The sequence below is a fragment of the Caloenas nicobarica genome, chromosome 16, assembly GCF_036013445.1.
Source record: "Caloenas nicobarica isolate bCalNic1 chromosome 16, bCalNic1.hap1, whole genome shotgun sequence".
NCBI lineage: Eukaryota > Metazoa > Chordata > Aves > Columbiformes > Columbidae > Caloenas > Caloenas nicobarica.
In genome coordinates this window covers 4,239,123-4,256,586 of record NC_088260.1, presented here as the reverse complement: position 1 = coordinate 4,256,586, position 17,464 = coordinate 4,239,123, and the positions used below count along the sequence as shown (strand labels likewise).

The 17,464-nt window shown below is 44.5% G+C and overlaps 1 protein-coding gene across 12 annotated transcripts in view; it reads right to left on the bottom strand.

Moving 5' to 3' along the window:
- The window catches only part of PITPNM2 (phosphatidylinositol transfer protein membrane associated 2), a 129,279-nt gene that overhangs the window by 29,682 nt on the left and 82,133 nt on the right, over nucleotides 1-17,464 (bottom strand). For all 12 annotated transcript variants that reach the window (XR_010607087.1, XM_065646518.1, XM_065646517.1 and 9 more), the window contains 6 exons: nucleotides 10,948-11,271; nucleotides 7,807-7,902; nucleotides 5,078-5,182; nucleotides 4,150-4,220; nucleotides 828-1,072; nucleotides 152-341 (listed from right to left, as the gene is read on the bottom strand). Coding sequence is in view for 11 of the 12 variants with exons in the window: in XM_065646518.1 (XP_065502590.1) it covers nucleotides 152-341; nucleotides 828-1,072; nucleotides 4,150-4,220; nucleotides 5,078-5,182; nucleotides 7,807-7,902; nucleotides 10,948-11,271 (1,031 nt within the window). In the remaining variant the exon portion in view is untranslated. The remainder of the gene's footprint in view (nucleotides 1-151; nucleotides 342-827; nucleotides 1,073-4,149; nucleotides 4,221-5,077; nucleotides 5,183-7,806; nucleotides 7,903-10,947; nucleotides 11,272-17,464) is intronic.

Below are 17,464 nucleotides of genomic sequence, written 5' to 3'. Positions count from 1 at the left end.
GAAAGAAATGGAAGCACAACACTTTCTTATTGCAGCTCAACACTGTCATGTTTCCATCCCTCCTGAGAGATTAATGGCAAAGAGAGCTGCAGAAGGAAATTACTTCACTTGCTCTTCCTTTCATTGTGGCTATAAACAGCCACTGGCTCACCTGCCCGTTGAAGGACAAGCCCTCCTGGGATCTGATGAACTCGCTGTAGGCCTGGTTGGCTCTGACGATGACTGTGGCTACGGCTTCTTGGTACTGCGGGGACGATGTCGCGAGCAGAGGGAGTGCAGCGAGGGGAATGTGATCCTGGCTGTTGGACAGGCAGCCTTCATCGTGACTATACGGGCTGAGGCTGGACAGGGCAAGAGACATTGGAAATAATCAGCCTAACAATGCAGAGCAGGGAAAAACATTTGCAGGCAGTACAGTGGGAATTGTAGTTCATTAAAAAAAGCCTGAAGATAGAAAGGCCATTTATTCCACAGTGAATGGATGAGAGCTTAATAAATCTTTTCCTCCCATCAAACGTAAATCTTCAAGGACAACATACTTACATTGATAGAACAGCCCTCAGACAAGGAATTAAAGCCTTAGTATTTATTGGATTAATTAGAATAAATCAATCTCAGAACTCCTGCTGCATGATTACTGTATTTACTGCAGCTAAGTATGAAATCGAGATTGAATGCCTCACTAGTATATTAATAAATGCATTCTCAAAGCGTGGTCAAGGCTCTCAATACTACGTGCAGAACATTTCCAGGATGCAAGAAAAGAAACAAAAAACAAGAGTGAGATTTTGTATGTTTCTCGCCGTGACAAAGTAGCATCAACATACCTGGACACCAGCGAAAAGGCTTCGGAGCAGATGGCCGGGCAAGGTACGAGCCTGATGGCGATGTGTCCGAGAGCAGCGGGGTAATGGACCCTCATCACGGTGTCAAACACTGTCGTGATGGTGTTGACGTCCCCTTGCTTAGAGCTCTGGTCACCACTGCCCGAGTCCAGGATGTTCCCTCCATGGAGGACCAAGAGGAGGACATGGATTTTACTGGGCTGCATTAATGGCTGCACTGATTCATCCTGGTGGGAATGAAACAGAGCGCAGCAGAAAGGCTTAATTGCAAAGAAGTTATATTGGGTCCAAATGTATTTTATGCAAATTTTATCGCCTTTACCCCCGCAAGCTCACACATGGTACCTACAATATATGCACCAGATACATCAACTCAGGGAAGAGGCAAAAACTAATCTGTCAAGCCAGGTGTTTCCAGCAGAAACAGCATTAGCCACGGTACAAGGCACTGGCAAGCCCCCGTCTAGAGGGGTAAATTCAGTTTGGGTCATCCATACACACAGATAATTGCAGCGTGAGCAGGAGCACAGAAGAACAAGAACACGGAGACTTTCTGAAGAGAGAAAGAGTTCAGCTTGATTTGCTCAGCAAGGCTCCAGGAGGATGAATTCCCTGCTCTCAAACCCAGTGGAGATGAGAAAAGAAAGCTGGGGAGGGAACAGAGGCACTTGAGGCAAAGGACAGTGCAGGCACAAGCACAAGAGAGCCTAAACTCATCCAGACTGAAAATCAGGAGGTAAAAGGTTTTAGAATAACACCTACAGGTTCACTGGTAAGAAAGTAAACTGTCTTCAAGCAGCAACATGCTTAATTTATGGAAATGGGCATTAGATACACCGGGACACAACAGCTGAGAACCTGACTGCACACATGTGCATGCAAAACAGCACACACAGCCTCAGCAAACTGACTGTCCTAAGCAGAAGGAATGCTGAAAGTAAAAAAAAAAAATGGCATAAAATTGTAACCAGGTAAAACGTGGCAGCAGTAAAGACATTACTTGCGTGCGTTAGGGTGGAAAAATAAAGAGATAAAAGATGGGTGTTGCTTTCTGCTGGGGTGCTGAGCTCAGCTGCAGCAGTTGACAGTAAAACACATTCAGCAAAAAACAATAAATGAGATCAAACAGGTCAGCAAGTGGCAAGTTACTGGAGAAAGAAGCTGTAGGAAAAGATCAGTCATTGCATCTGCTCGCCTACGACAGAAGTTATAAATAAGACTTCAGATTTGCTTATACTGTTGCAAAAGAGGAACTGAAGAGAAAAAGCTTTGAGACCTCGTGACTCAAGGACTGGCCAACATCTGGCTGGGAGGCTGCTACACCAGCACAGGCAAGGTTTGTGTTTTGGCTGTCCAGGTCGTTGGCTTATTACGTTGAATCAACTCCTTGCCTGAACAGACAGGCTGGAGTTTGGGGGAAGGAGGGAATTGTATCTGAACTGCAGAGTGTGTTCTCATTCAGTGCCCTGCTTGAGCAGCTGTAAGCCCAAGCCTGATGTCCCACGAGCAGGGACAAGAGCATCCATTTGTACCTGTCACATACTATCACACAATAGAGCAGCAACTATTTTTAATATCTGTTTGTTACCAGGGCTTTCAGTGTTTACAGATTTGAGAACATCCTTGAGCAGCTCTCTGGTGAGGCAGAGCAATAGCCGTTGGGACGGGGTGTGGAAGGGGTGGAGGGCAGCGCTATTTTCCGTTTGGCAAATTCTTCTCATTTTAGCATCTTTAGTCCCCTGTTGTCCTTTGAACAGTGATCGAGCTCCTGACAAACCTGCTGCTGGGAGGGACACATGCCCAGGCACACATCAGCAACCTAACACCTAGCTTACATTTTTACCAGATAATGTTAAAGCATATCCTAAAACACAGCCCACCAGAAGTATTAAAATTCACATCCAAGTCTATAATAAAGATTTTCCAGACCTCCTTCATAAGAATGGCTTTGAATTATTTAGCACCATTACACTGTATTAATGCCTGCTCTTAAAACCTCCTCTGATTCCAGTTTACAGCGCCTGCAAGGTGAACTCTTGCCTGGTTGGAGGCACAGGACGAGCACTCTCAGCGTCGCTTTTGCTTTCAGATAAATGTTTTAAGTGCTCATTTGCAGAACGACATGAGTCACCAAGCTCAGGTCATCCAGAGGTTTATCCGCAGTCATTTCCCTCTCGGTTCATTAACCCCTGCTCTTGAAGGAAGTGGGGAACATGCAAGCAACTGCTGGTTAGTTTAGGGGTGGAGTTGGCTATTTCCAACTTTCTTGTAAGATCTAGAGTCTTAAGACACCTGATTCCTGATCTGCCTTTTGATGATGGAGGCTCTTAACCTGAAAAACACTACAATGGTGGCTAGGAATGTCGCACTGTTTTAGTAGGCTGTTTGTGAACAAACACAAATGAGTATATTTTTTAACTCACTTTGAAGCCTGTTCTTTTTTCTAAAATTAAGGCAGAAATGGGAGTGGGTTGAGTTTGTATAGCCCTCTGAAGAAGACCAAAAATTCTTCACACCATCTTGAGCTCCAAGAGAAATCTTAGGGCTGTGATTGCTTATCTTGAGGTGGCCAGAGCTGCTGCGTCCCCAGCCACCCATTAATCCCATGGTCCTTGAGCTCTCAGTCTATTATGAAAAAGCCAAACCACCTTGAACTTACAGCCTGGCACACAGAGTAATATTATACCAAGACTATGCTCCTGGTCTTTGATAGATCACAACACAACCTGGGGACTGTGCGAGCAGCTTCATCATCTCTGCAGCACGGACAGGCAGATGCTTTAAGGGCGGGATGAGCACAGCCAAGATGCACCATTTCACTAGGACACTGAACTGCAAAACCTTGTATATGCAAGTCTAGAAAGCCAGGGAGGTGTTATTTTTTATTTATTATTTTATTCAGGGTGCTGACATAGGCTATGCTATAATGGGTTTCCAAATAAGACCTCCTAGCCTGCACGTCCGTGCTGCAGCAATGCCGCTCCTGCTCCGTGTTGGCTCCTTCCATGAGCAGGACAGCCCAACCCAGCAGTGCCCCAGGCAGCACTTATCCTCATGGGATTCCTATTTTTCTTCCAGCTGGACACCTCACACTGCTTACAAACTAGAGAGCATTTGTTATACATGTTCGAAAGACGGGTGAAATAATCCCTTAAACACAGCCCCGAAGTTTGCAGCATGCCGGTGTGGCTCCAAACGACACACAAAGACACAACAGCAGCAAAGGGAGTCATTTACCCCATTTACCCCACAGAGACACATTCCAGCAACAAATTATTTCGTTACAAGAAACAGAAGCACTTACTTCAATGATGCTGAGCCTCTCCACGCTGGAGCCCACGCGGTACTCTGCCGACGGCTCGTGGTACAAGTCACCTAGAAGCACAGAGGTTGGAAACGTCAGCACTGCAAGATGCTTTGGCAAAGATGCTCTGCCATAAACACACTTGTTTGTGCCTCTTCTGCCTCACATCTCCTTAATTATTTCATCAAATTGCCCTCTTCCTCCCTCTCTCCCGCCTCCTTCCACCTGAGCAGCCTGAGCAATGCTGGGTCACCTATTTTCCAGCAATTTCTCATAACCCGGGCAAGCGCCGAGGACACGATCCAGTTCTTCTCTCATTACAGCAACCCGGTAGCGTTGCTTTATTAAGGATGGCAACAATGGGAAATCCCTGCACAATTGTCAGAAATGATGGGTTTGTGGGGATAATAAAAATAATTGCTTGAACTGTGCTGGGAGAGCAGAGATCTGATGCGTTTGTGCGTCTGTGCCTACACAGACCGACTTTGTACCAGAAAGTGTCATCTTCCACCGTTTTGCTACATGAATCGATCTGGCTGAGGAACCAGCTCCCTTTCAAAACTTCATAACGATGAGCAGAAAATAAAACTGAGGCAGATACAGATATGAACAAAGGATGAAGCAAGAGGAAAGAAGTCAGGAGAAATTCAAGACGGAGCTGGAATATTTCATCATTATAGGAGAGAATCCTGGCTGGCACACAAAGGAGTCCAACCAATGCGGAAAATAAAAGAGAATCGAGAGCTATCCCAACTCCCACTGGGCGATTCTTTTCCGGCAGCACTGGGCAGTCACTTAAACGCTCTGTCTCAGCTTCTCCTTTTGTGAGATGAAGATAACAAGTTTTACCTTTTTCAGAACGTGGCTGTAACAATTACCTGGAAATACTGTAAAATATCACGTGCAGTTTTTACTTAAAAAAGATTACCCTGGACATCATCGCATTCGGGGGTTTCAATTTTATCCATCAGATCATTGGAGCTCCATTTGGTTATTTCTTTCGGGAACATTTCCTCATTGTCAGACAAGTCCTCTTTAAGAAAAAAAAAAAACCAACAAACCCCAGATTTTTTGAGAGTCACACAAACACAAATATATATACAGACCCAAACAGCAGCAATTCAAGTCTTAAAAAGATACCTTTGGTATGGGTTGCTGGTTCTTTATTTTTATTTTTTTTCCTCCTCACTATTTTCTTTTCCTAAATTGAGGATGTCTCTTTTACTGTTACAGAGGTTAAGTGCTTTCTAATTTATTTATGGTTCTTTCCTGAAAATTTTCGGCTTGTAAATTTAATTAAGATTTATAAACATAATAATAACAGCAGTAATTACAGAATGTCTTGAAGATCTAAAAGCTGTAATCTTCAGAGTCCCAGACTAGGATTCCCCCTTTCTTGTTTCTGTACAGTTACTAAGAAAATAATTAGTTGGAAGAATCCTAGGATGGTGAACAAAAAAATTATGAAATATATTTATCTTTTCAGCAAATCTGAGCAATAGTTTAAATATATATATATATATATATGAAGGGGACTAAGTGCAGAGCCAAGCAAAGACCAATTATTTTTAGGAGTTTCTATTTACACTTTGACCATAAAAAGAAAGCAACCCGGAAACTCTGCATTAGCATGCCATTTCCTTTTTCAGCTATGGAAAAAAATTGCATAAATCCCCATTTCCCTGCACGAGGGAATGCGGAGCTACCTGTTCAGAGCAAGTGGGAAGCACAACCACGGAGCACACGTGCTGGCAGGGAATTAAGAGGAAGATTGTACTCAAAGCTCCTCCAGCAACTTAATCTAAATATTAAACTTATTTCCTTGAGAGGTTTAATTACAGCCCTTATTGCTGCTTAAGTGATCACTGAATGGGATATTACTCCCGTTATTAGCATTTATTACAGGATAGATATTAGATATTACTGTATTTGTCACTATCTTTACCAGAGCATGCCAGTGAGCGGGGATGAGTGGGAAGCCAGCGACAAGAAATCTTGGGCTGGTGTTACGCCCACGGCACTGTGAGGAAATGTGCGTGTGTATTTGGGAAGCGCTTTCGGAGGAATTCTGCTTGGCGTTGACCATGAGCTGCCAGCGCCGCTTTGTCCCTGCTTGCAGAGCCGGGCTGCAACGTGTCACCCGCGGGCCCAGGGGCACCGAGACGTCCCTCCGCACCAGGGGGATGTGTGGAACAGCATGTGCACCAAGACTTCAAATCATAAACCAAGATCCCATCAGACTTTTCAAACCCAACTGTGCAGATCGCAGAGGACAACCCATATGGAAACGGAGACGCTGTGCTCGCAGAGGAGCTGCTTTTTGTGTTAGTGAGCTCCTCCGAGTATTGCAGCAGAGGTGCTGATACCAACCGTGGCACGAGGCTCATTTTTGTTAATTGTCCTTCCCGGGCTTGTTAGGAGCACATCAGAGATTCCCTGGGGGCCTGGATCCCAGGCAGAGTCGTCTCTCTATTTCAATTTTATTACTAAATAATTAAAAAGGCAAGAAGGTGGATAGCAAGGATGCCGTTTCGATGACTCACACCTCTTTTCTTCTATGTATATTGCTACAATAAATCCCTTACATAGTTTTTGTAGATGCTACATAAGTTGATAAATAGGGACACTTAGACTAAGTTGGACCTTCTCCTTCCAGGCAAGAGACACGTCCATCCCCAACTCGCTCCCATCCTGGCCACTGAAGCTGCTGTTGTGCAAGTCACTCCTCTACAACAGCAGACGTTCTACCCCAGAATTTGGGATTTATGCCTCAATACTGGATGCGAGAACTCTTCTGGAACACGATACTACTCATTTTTTTGAGACTGAACTTTCATCAGTGAAATTCTGCTTTGCGAAACCTGAGCGTGATTTTTCTAACAACTGCCTTTCCCAGAGAGGTCACCAACTTCATCAGCACACGCTGCGCATCTAACTTAGATTAACATTGCAAGCCAAGAGTCCATCTGTTGTCAGTAGAGACGGAGCCTTTCAGGCTTAAATGCGCATTAAGTGCAATATATTAAATGAGTACAGTGGAACAAAGCTTCTTCACACACATATGCACAGATTAAAAAATATCACAGCTTTTTCCTAATACGGATAGTTGAAATTACTTTTAGAATTTTTGAATCAATCCTGATTAATTTCAGCACCTGAAATACCTCGTTGCATTCACTACTGTATTTCTTGGAACAGGAGAATATGGAGTTAATAAAGGCAAACTGGGGTCTCTTCAGGCCAAGACAGGACAATTAATCATATTTCCTACTGATTAAAAAATTAGAAAAATAATCAGTCATACTGAATCAGAACCATTAGGACACACTCACAGTCCAGTTAGTATTGCTGAATTGTACCCACACTCATTTGCACCAAATAAAATACAGCTCAAAGGTTCAGACTGTTCAAGATCCTTTCAAACAGATCATATGGAATCTGAAATGTTTCTGCGTTAAGTACAAGAGTCTGCTGGGTGACGCTGGGGATGCTTGAAGAAGCTGCGCTGATGCTGCACGAATCTTGGTTAGACAGGAAAAGACTTCAGACAAAGCAAAAGTCTCGTTTCCTTCCCTGCTCACCCCCCACCCTCACGCCTTCCGTTCTCTTACCCCACCATTTCAGGAAACAAATGATGGGGATTTAGGCTCCACATACCATGTGCATCAAAGAATTCATCATCCGAGCTGTCATCTGAATCTCTGGCAATGCTCTGCATCCTCCACTCGGAGATACTATGGCGTGAGGGACTTGCTGGAAAAAACAAAAAAGCCTTATGCGATACACTACAGCGACAAGACGGAGAGTTCCCAACATGATCTTTGCTGGTGGAAGAGTCGCGCGTTCTCTATGAAAATTCACTGCTGCAATATTAAAAGACACAAAACCCCGATGATGCTGGTGTGATGTCAGTGTACCGCTTTACAGATCCCATTTGTTTACTGTTGTTAGAACCTGCCAGCAAGATGCTACATTAAAGCAAGCTGTTTGTATCACTCTTACGCTATTTTGAATGGCAGCTATTTATAATTGTTAGTAGGATGTGCAAAATCAGCTGGGTTTTAAAGTTTGAAATTAGGAAGGAAGCAGGCTGATTGGCAGCTTTCTTTGTGCCTCTGCTCCGCACACAAACCATGTCTCTGCTCTGCTGACTTTCGGGTGGGTAGCTAAGCAGAGCAGCCTGGATAGAAATAATCTGTTTTCTAAAAGGAAATTGCTTCCACACAAATTGGATTAGAGATCTACTTAAACTTTAAACTTGAATGATTTAAACAACATGCTATCCAGCTGCTTGAGAGGGAGCGGTCGGAGCAGCTGCCCTGATAGAGCGAGGAGAAAACCCAGTGCTCCTTCGGGTTCCCGTTTGCCCTCCTGTTCTCACACTTACCTGCTCCCTTCCATGTTCCCTTCCAGAGTTTCCTGCACTAAATACAAACATATTACAGCATGTTTTTTTTTTTCCCCAGATATAACTTAGCAATGATCCAGCCTGAACTCTTCTTGGCTGAACTTGTTATAGAACAGCCGCCTGCTGAAGGGATCCCTGTCCAGAGGAAGAGGGTTTCTCCCCTTTTTCAGACGGCTCTTGCATGTCGCACAGCGCACACAAAGCGCTTGCAGCAGCCACCTACCACCGAAAAACCTGAGGAGACTCACAAATCCTCATTTAGCATAAAGAAAGACGCTGAAAAGCCCCGGTTACTGTGACAGCTGCACGAGCCACTTCATGCTGTTGTTGTTAACAGTGTTAAATCTGTAAGTCAAAATCTAATTTTGCCTACCCGGTTGTCACATGGAAAAAGGATGGAGACCCTAATGAGAGTCATCTAATTGCAGCTCAGCATGGGCTCGGCAGCCCCCAACCACCCACCGCCCACCCCTCCGAGAGCCGCACGCGGAGGGAGCTTGGCAGAGCAGAGCTAATTCACGCCGGAGTGACGTCAAGACACTCGCATAATAGTGGCTAAAAATAGAGCATAGAATAACATATGGGATGGTGACAAGGGTGCTGCTATCACCAGAGGTCTCGCTCGGATGGTATAGAAAGGACTGAGGATCTTTTGGAGAAAAGGCGTTGCTTTTTTTCAGCTGGAGGGAGCGGTGAGTGGAGACAGCCCTCCTTGCTTCCATATGTTAATATGCTCCCAGCAAGAAGAAGGATTAAAATATCTGCATGACGTACTTCCCAGCACATCACAATTCATTTCTTTCATTACTTTTTCCTGTAAAAGCTGAGACATTCTGCAGTTCAAAAGAAATTAATGCTCTGCTACCAGTGAAAACCTTCAAGAGGTCTGAAAACTACAGCTTCCAATGAACATGTCAGTGCTGGAAAAGGGAGTTCGTAACAAAGAGCATAACGAGAGATGGGCACATCAATATAAAATCCTGGTGCAAGCAAAGTAGCCAGCATTTTTATTTTTATACAATGATTTATGAAGCATCTGGTAGGTTCTTCCCTGGGGCTCACTCCAGTGAGTCATCGCAAGGTAAAACTAGTGCTCATCTCTCATTCACCCCGCGATGAAATCAGTGATGGAGTGGTAAACAAAAATGGAGACTCAACTCACAATATTTAGTGCAAATGAGAGATGGAGAAGCTTCACTCACCCAGATGTCCTCTTTCACCGTCACTGGAAGAAAAGCTGCCCCTTGGGGTTTTCAGAAAAATCAAGATTTTTTTGCCCTCTTGCTGTGACAGCTATTACTCAGCTACCAGCTGCGCTTGACTAAAAGGAGAGGGAATTGCTGAGGGTTCAAGCTTTCTGCCTGTTAACTCACTGAGGATTCACCCCTTTGTACAGAATGGGCTGAGGAAGGGAAGAGTTTAACACAGGGAAAAAAAAAAGGTGACTGCCTAGGGAGAGGTGAATGATAAAATTCAGGACTCGAAGCTGAGTCCTTACAGGGTATCCTTAGGGGCTTTAACAGCAAAATCCTGAAAGCTTGCAGAATGGTATTTAAAAGGGAATATAAACGCGCTCTGTGGTCCCACCTAACCGCAGGCTGTGAGGTTTGGTTTCTAACAGCTACTGCATTTCATCACCAGTGGACGGCAGCAGCCCCCACCCACTTTTTTGGGTGGTATCTGCCTTAATTTCCCAAGAAGCTGATGGGGATGCTTCACTGTGTGAGCTTCTCCGCAGCACCCACGGAGCCAAACACCCACTTTTGACATGAATGGCACGAAGTGGCGCAGAACCCCAGGGGACGGAGCGTGGGGTCCCAGCTGGAGCTGCCCCTGCAAAACAAGAGGCAGCAAAGAGCGACCAGAGCAGGTCGGTGCCACAGCAGACGCTGGAGAGGGAACACCCCTGAGGGACCAGCCCTGGTCCTGATCATGGCAGGGGCTGGAGTAGAGGAGCTTTGAAGGTCCCTTCCAACCCAAACTATTCTGTGATTCTATTCTATTCTAAAAGCCACCGGTGGCTCTTGGGTAACAGGGACTGACTCGCCCTGCGCCGCTGTTTGTCTTCTGAGACCTGATGTTGTTAGCAAGCTGCTGCCTGCTCTTCTACTGTTTTTTTCATAGTTATTCTGCTCGTGAGATCGGCAAGAATTCTGCCATGTGCCACTGAGTCACAGTTAAGGGATGACTAGAAACATTGCCAAGCCCATAACAGGTCACCTGAGAAGACTGAGCCTCCAACATCAGCAGAGAAAGCCTCTGACTTAAAAGGACTCACAGGAGAAATCTGCATTGTCCCAAAGGTGACAGCCATGAGGAGACATGGTCACACCTCCCAAATGCCCAACGTCCATGGAGTTCAGAACAGCAAGTCAGCAGCAGCATCTTACCTCCTCTCTTTGAAGATCGTGAGGACTTGGAAGAGGTGGACCACTGCTTGGTGAGTGATCTGCCAGAGGCCGTTTCGCTGTTACCAGAGGCATCCTCGGTGTCAACAGCTGAAACTGTGTTGGCTTCAACGTCCTTCTCACCAGGATTGTCTTTGGCTCCGTGCTGCTCAGTATCATTTTCACTGCAGAACTGGGCCATTTTCTGAGCCAGCATCAGCTGCGCCTCCTTCTCCAGCTGCCGGATGTCCTCAATGGTGAGCCCGTACCATTCGTCCTGCCAGCACCACGCCTGCCGATGGGCACGGACCATCACCTTCCGCAAGCCTGCAAAGCCAAAACGCCCCAGTCACCAACGCTACAAGACTGCAGGAATCCACATTCCCTCCCCCAAAACCTCAAGACACCATGGTAACAACATTGCAGTGGCATCAGCAAAACAAAGCCATAAGCTGCAGTAAAAGACCTCCATATAGCAAGTGTCGGGATGGCAAACCAGTCAATTCATGCACGTTATCTCCTCAATTCTTGCTAAGCAACCATGCACCGAAAAGTGAGCCAGTCTTCTGTGACTGCTTTTAACTTGGGAGGGGATTTCCTAATCCTGGATCAAAGACTTTGTTCTGTGACTGCCTGCTCCACCAAGGAGAAGCCAGGCACACACCACAACTCTAACTCCCATGAAGTTCTAGGAGGTTGTAATATTTGGATCCAGCCTTCAAAACAAAGTTATGTTCGCAGAAGAAAAAAAGAAAAAAGCCAACAACGACAAAAAACGCTGTGGGTTGGTTTTTGTTGGTGGTTTTTCTTTTTTTTTAATCCAGGTTCCTTCATGAACGTGCAACAGCCCACCACAATTGTTACATGACAGAAGCACATCCCACATCAGCAGTGCTAAGACTAAAATCTCTCCTTTCCTTGGAAACCTTGTTTCTATATATCAAGTGAAACAGCATCGAAAATACGAGATTCTGAGATAATGGGATGGGAAACTATGAGAGTGAATAGAGATGCTTTATTTTGCAGATACCATCTGTCTTCTGCGGCGTGAGAAAAATGAAGTGGGTAAAGCCAATTTAAAATATTTCAATGTATCACATTTCTGAAAGGAAGAACTGTCTCACCATCCAACACACAATGCAGAAACTTTCCTCCAGGACTTAAACTTGTTGGCTAACATCGCCACACCACCAAGACTTTTAAAACACTACAGTCACTCGGGTTTTCAACCGATATTATTGCTTAAAAGCTCACAACAGGTCAAAGCTCCAAACTGGTATTTATTAGTGATGGGAGCACACAGCAGTAACGGTGTTTTTAAAAGCTTCTATAAATACAGACAAACTAATCCTCAGGAGCCCTTCTGAAAAATAAATAAATAAACACAATCCATGAACATTGTCCCCCCTTTAATTACTGGGAAACTGAGGCAGAGGTGGGTTGAAGGGCAATGCCAAAAGCAGCAGTGGGATTTGTTGCCAACAGGCTACATTAAGATCATTGAGGTTTCGGGAGCTGCAGATCGAGCTCTCCAAGCACCACCGAGAGCAAAGGGGGATCTTGTAGACCCCTCTCCGTTCCCAGGAGCACGGTCAGAGCTGGATAGTCCCACCGCACATAGGGTTCCTAAGGTGTTTCCAGCAACATTTCCTTCACTGCTGTACAGAAAGTCTTAAGATCTCACTACTGCCATGGTTTCTGTGATCTTCAGCCTAAATATATATTTTGTTTTCAGGAACCACTTCTTTTTTTTTTTTTTTTCAATCATACAAAAAACTGATTTTTATATAGTTATTTCCTTCCAGGCCTGGGCACTTGATTTTCTGCTCTGTGCTTTGCTTAGTTCTTAATGCCACCAGCTGCCACAAGTCAGCCTCTCAGGAGGAAATAACCATTGAGATCAGTAGCTAACGCGATGGACCAGCTCAACCTGAACTTCATTTGCACAGTGAGATTACATCTATCAATATTTTATGCATTTCTCTGCCTGACTTTCAGAAGGGAACTTCACATAGGAGAGGTAAGCTTGAGCCAGCAGACTGTGACCTTCAGGGGGCTGAACAATGGGCCTCGGCAGCTTAATTCTGTTCAACCTTAGTTGAGATTTAGAGTTATTTCCCCCACCAGATTACTTTCTGCAGAACCAGAGGAGAATGTTTTAGCCTCCTCACCTTCCATTATGATTGACAATCAGTCGAGCTTAAAAAATGAAGATTAAACTCCCATCACATCCACACTGAACGCCAAGAAAACGTTTCCCTTGCTGTAATTCAGTCCCCAACACCACAACCATCCTTTGGACTTCCACAGTGTTCACTTCTAACCTTGCCTGAAACACCTCAAAACCAGACTGTGATTAAACACAGAAGCAAATGGTTTCCTCACTCTCACCCCAAGGCTTCCTCCGTCCCAGGGCTCAGCAGCCTCTGCTCTCGTTCCTGGATCCAGCCTTGATGTATCAATGCACCAACTCACAAATTCTGTGTAAAGGCACAGATGCCACCAACTGCATATCTTTGTTTTAATGGACTAACATCATAAGGAACATGAAAACCTCTTGGGAGCACAAGAAGTCTCCTGAAGTTCCCCTCTGCCTTCTTTCACTTCATCTCTTAGATCACAAAAATCACCACAGACCTCCCCATCTGCACTGCTCACATCACTTTGATTAGGCATCCCAAATCCACCTTCCTTAAAGCCTTCTTTTGAAAATAGGAGGGCATTACAGGGCTTCACCCCAGCTTAGTTATGGAGTCAAAAAGACTGAGATTATTTTCCTGGCCTCTGGCCTTCACCGGGGCTGTGTCAGCGATGCTGCATTTCTCTTTCTTAAACACAGGGAGAAAACCTGGAAGAGAAAGAGGCTGTCCAGGTACAAAAGAAACTCAAAAATAAAAGTAATGGCTTGCAGAAAAAAAATCTTCCTTGCTAGGGATGGAAAACCCGAGCAGTCCCTCAGCGCACAGCAGTGAGTATATATATATATATATATCTCTACCTATATATATGAATTAATCTTCAGCCTTCCTATAGCCATTAGAGACCCAGAGGACACAGCGAGTGCCCCCAAACAGCTGCACGGATTCAAGATCCAGCTGCAAATAACTGACTCTCTGTCCAGACACTGCTCCCCTCCCTGTGCAGAAAAAATCAAGTCTTAAAGCATTTTTTTATCCAAGTCATCCAGCTGAAGTCACTAGGAAATAACAGCAACAGCATTTTTACAAGGATACAGGTACCAGCTGATTTCAGTAATATCAGTAGTTAAGAAGACTTCATTGTTTCTCCAGAAAGCACAATGCCTTGGTTTTAAAAAAATCCAAGGAAACCACACATGCACAAAATGTACGCAGGCAGATTGAGTTCAGAAGTACCCGTCACTGTTGCATTGATTTAATTACAACATTTCCCACTGCGTTGTGCAGAAAGATCATCTGTGAAGAGTCTAGCGGGGTGCAAACATTTAAATCACTTGCCTTTCAACTCATCACCTCAACAACTCTGCTGCAGGGACTGGCTGAATCTATGAGGTGCTGACTCTTGTAAATGATTTGCCTGCAGATTGTGGTGTTGAACTTCATCTCACAAAAGGAAGTATAAATGACCACGAGACAAGACGGGACAGAGAGGAGTCTTTAGCTGAATTTAAAAAGCTTTTGTTTATAGTTCTGGGCTTGGTTTTTTTCAAATTGAAGTAAAATAGTAACTGAAAAAGGGAAAAAAAAAATCCTGCCCAAATCCCCCCAGCTATACATATAAAGCAACTCTTCAGATACCCATTAACTATGTACTCAGTGGCAACATTCCCAAACATTTTATAATGTACTCTCCTGATTTCCTGGCAGCAGATAACAGGTTTTCCTCTTGCAACACTATTTCCTTGATAGTCACAACAGATCCCATAACCTTGTCAGTGTAGTTCTGACTGGCTGAATGTATTCGATCAGAGGTAACCCGCAGTTTTACCTCCTTGCTTCCCTACCTTCCCTTCTGTCCTTGCTCAGACCCCTCACAAAGAAAAGCCTCTGGTCACATCCACCTGTCTGCAACCCGCCTGCCCTTGGAAAGACTCGACCTGCAGACCCCGACGGGCAGCGTCCTTCTGGATGAACTTTCCATTTGAGGGCTTAAGTGAAGCGAAAGTTCTGCAAACCGCTCCCACTTTATCACTGTGCAACAATCTGGGCATATTTAGCCTAAGACCTGCTGGCTTAGACAAAGCTCCAGTTACCAGGACGGGAACACACTTTGCTGTGGTATATAATCAATAACCCATAGACAGTCAACACACTTGTTTAACAGCAAAAGAATCATAGCCCACGTGTGCCATTAGGAAGCAAGTGGGAGCAGAACACTATGCAGTGCCAGTCCAATTAAACTTAAATTTATGGGAAAGGAGTAAAAAAGCATACAAATATTACAGCCAAGTAGACTAATAGCCCACAATTCCAGTCTGTGTCTCAGGCTGTCAAAGCACTGAGTAACTGTCCAATTAGTCACCAGAAAAAATGGCTGTTGCACTCAGTAAGACGGAGAACATTTCAACACCATCCCTCAGAGTTACTCCCTCCGTGCTCAGAAGCCTTTCTACATATCACAATCCATCCGTCACTAAACTCGGACGTGTTCTTCTTTCAAGCCATTCTCTAATTTTAGTTTGCGCCACCAAAGGCTGCTCCTCTTCACGGGCAGAGTTTGGATCCCGCTCTTGGTTTCTGCCTCAGTTTTCTTGCTGGTTTGGTGACCCTGCACAGAGAGCACTAATTCCCCAAGAAACAAATTTGTAGGCGCCGGGAACACAGGAACTAGGAGAACAATGTCAAGGAGGGGCTGGTGCATGAGAACATCTCTGGTACCTGAGCTGGGTCCCCCATCAGCTGCACGATGCACAATCTGCTTTCGGTCACCAGGTGAAGCCCCAAAACTGGGATCAGTGTATAAGCCTGGGCAGTCATGTTATTGCCCACATCTTTCCAAATTAACCATCCCCACACCATGCTGTCTTCGGCAGATGCACTCTGGCACTCTTCCACTCACTAATGGCTTCCCCATGGCCGTCCCATCGCAGGGGAAGGCCCCACATCTTCTGTAGATACCCAAAGCTTTTGCTTTCATTTTTCACTCACTCAACTTTGTCTCGCCTTAAAGACTTCTCTGATTTTTATGCATCTTAACCACTTTGAAAAACAGTATTTAACATCATTATAACCGAGTGGAAAGGCTTCTGAAAGGCAGACAATGATCTGGCTCTGTGCTCTGCAAAGCCTCAATCAAGAGGAAAATGGCAGGCAATCTTTCACGAAATACAAAAGAAACGTTTCTAAGGGAGACCACAGTTTAATCTATGCCAAACACCTCTGAACAACTGGAAGAGTCACATGCTGCTTTTTCATTTAACAGATACAACGGAGTTGTTATTCTGCCCCCATGTTTTGCAGTATACACTAAATTAACCCATGTCACTGAAACGCCAGAGGAGCTCATTGCAGAGAGCCACTTGTAATACAGTATATAACAGGTAAAAGCTTCCATCTGCGGGTAAAGAAAAACCAAAGGAGCTTTAGGAAAGCAACCTGTGACTGCTCAGAGAGTGCCGCACTCTTCTCTGCAGCTCTATCAGTGTTTTCCACATTAGCTCTCAGGAGCACGGTACGACTGAAAAGAGCTGTAAAATTACTTAATTATAGCATCAGGCACTTCAATGAAGTTTTGAATATAGTAAGGTCAGCTGCAGAGGTCATGCGGGAGGATTTACTGCAGACAGAAAGCTGGTAAGGTTGGTGCAAAAGCAATTGTGTTTTTGGACATGGTTTAGTGCTAGATTTAGGTTACAGTTGGACTCGATAATCTTAACGGTCTCTTTCAACCAATTCTATGATTCTATGTCTATTGCTATTATCTTCCTGACATATTTAGATTAAAAGCCTTTGGTAAATACTCCAGCTTTTTGGCAACATGATTTGTAGCACTTAATATTGTACAGCTCTGTTTAACCAAAGGGGTACCCGAAAACACTGTGAGAGCAAAGTAAATGTTAAGATAGATAAACCACCACTGTGCTGCACATTCGTTAGCAGCTCCTAGGCCAAACATATTGTTGATGTTGTGAGTTATCTCCGCTGCTTTACGACCCATTGTGAACTCAAATAAGAAAATGGCTCGAATTTGGTTTTTGTCTAGCATAATTTCTATAGTCTAAAATAAACAGCAAGTAATAAGTCATTAGCAAAAAACCATAAAGTGAGAAAAGCACATTAAAATTATGTATAACACAACCACATTCGTTTAAGGATGTATTCCAATATCAAATGGCAAATTTCAACAATGCAAAAGCCGTAATCACTTTTGCACGAACCTAACAGCATCCTTTACGCAGCCTTTCTTTTGCCAGCCCTTTGCCAGAGGAGAGCCATAGCTCTGCACCTGTTTTGAGATGGGAATGCTTCTTTCAAACATTCTTTAAGTTTTCCACCTGGCCATAGCTCTTGTCTCCTGTGGCAAGGCTCAGAAACTGCATCAG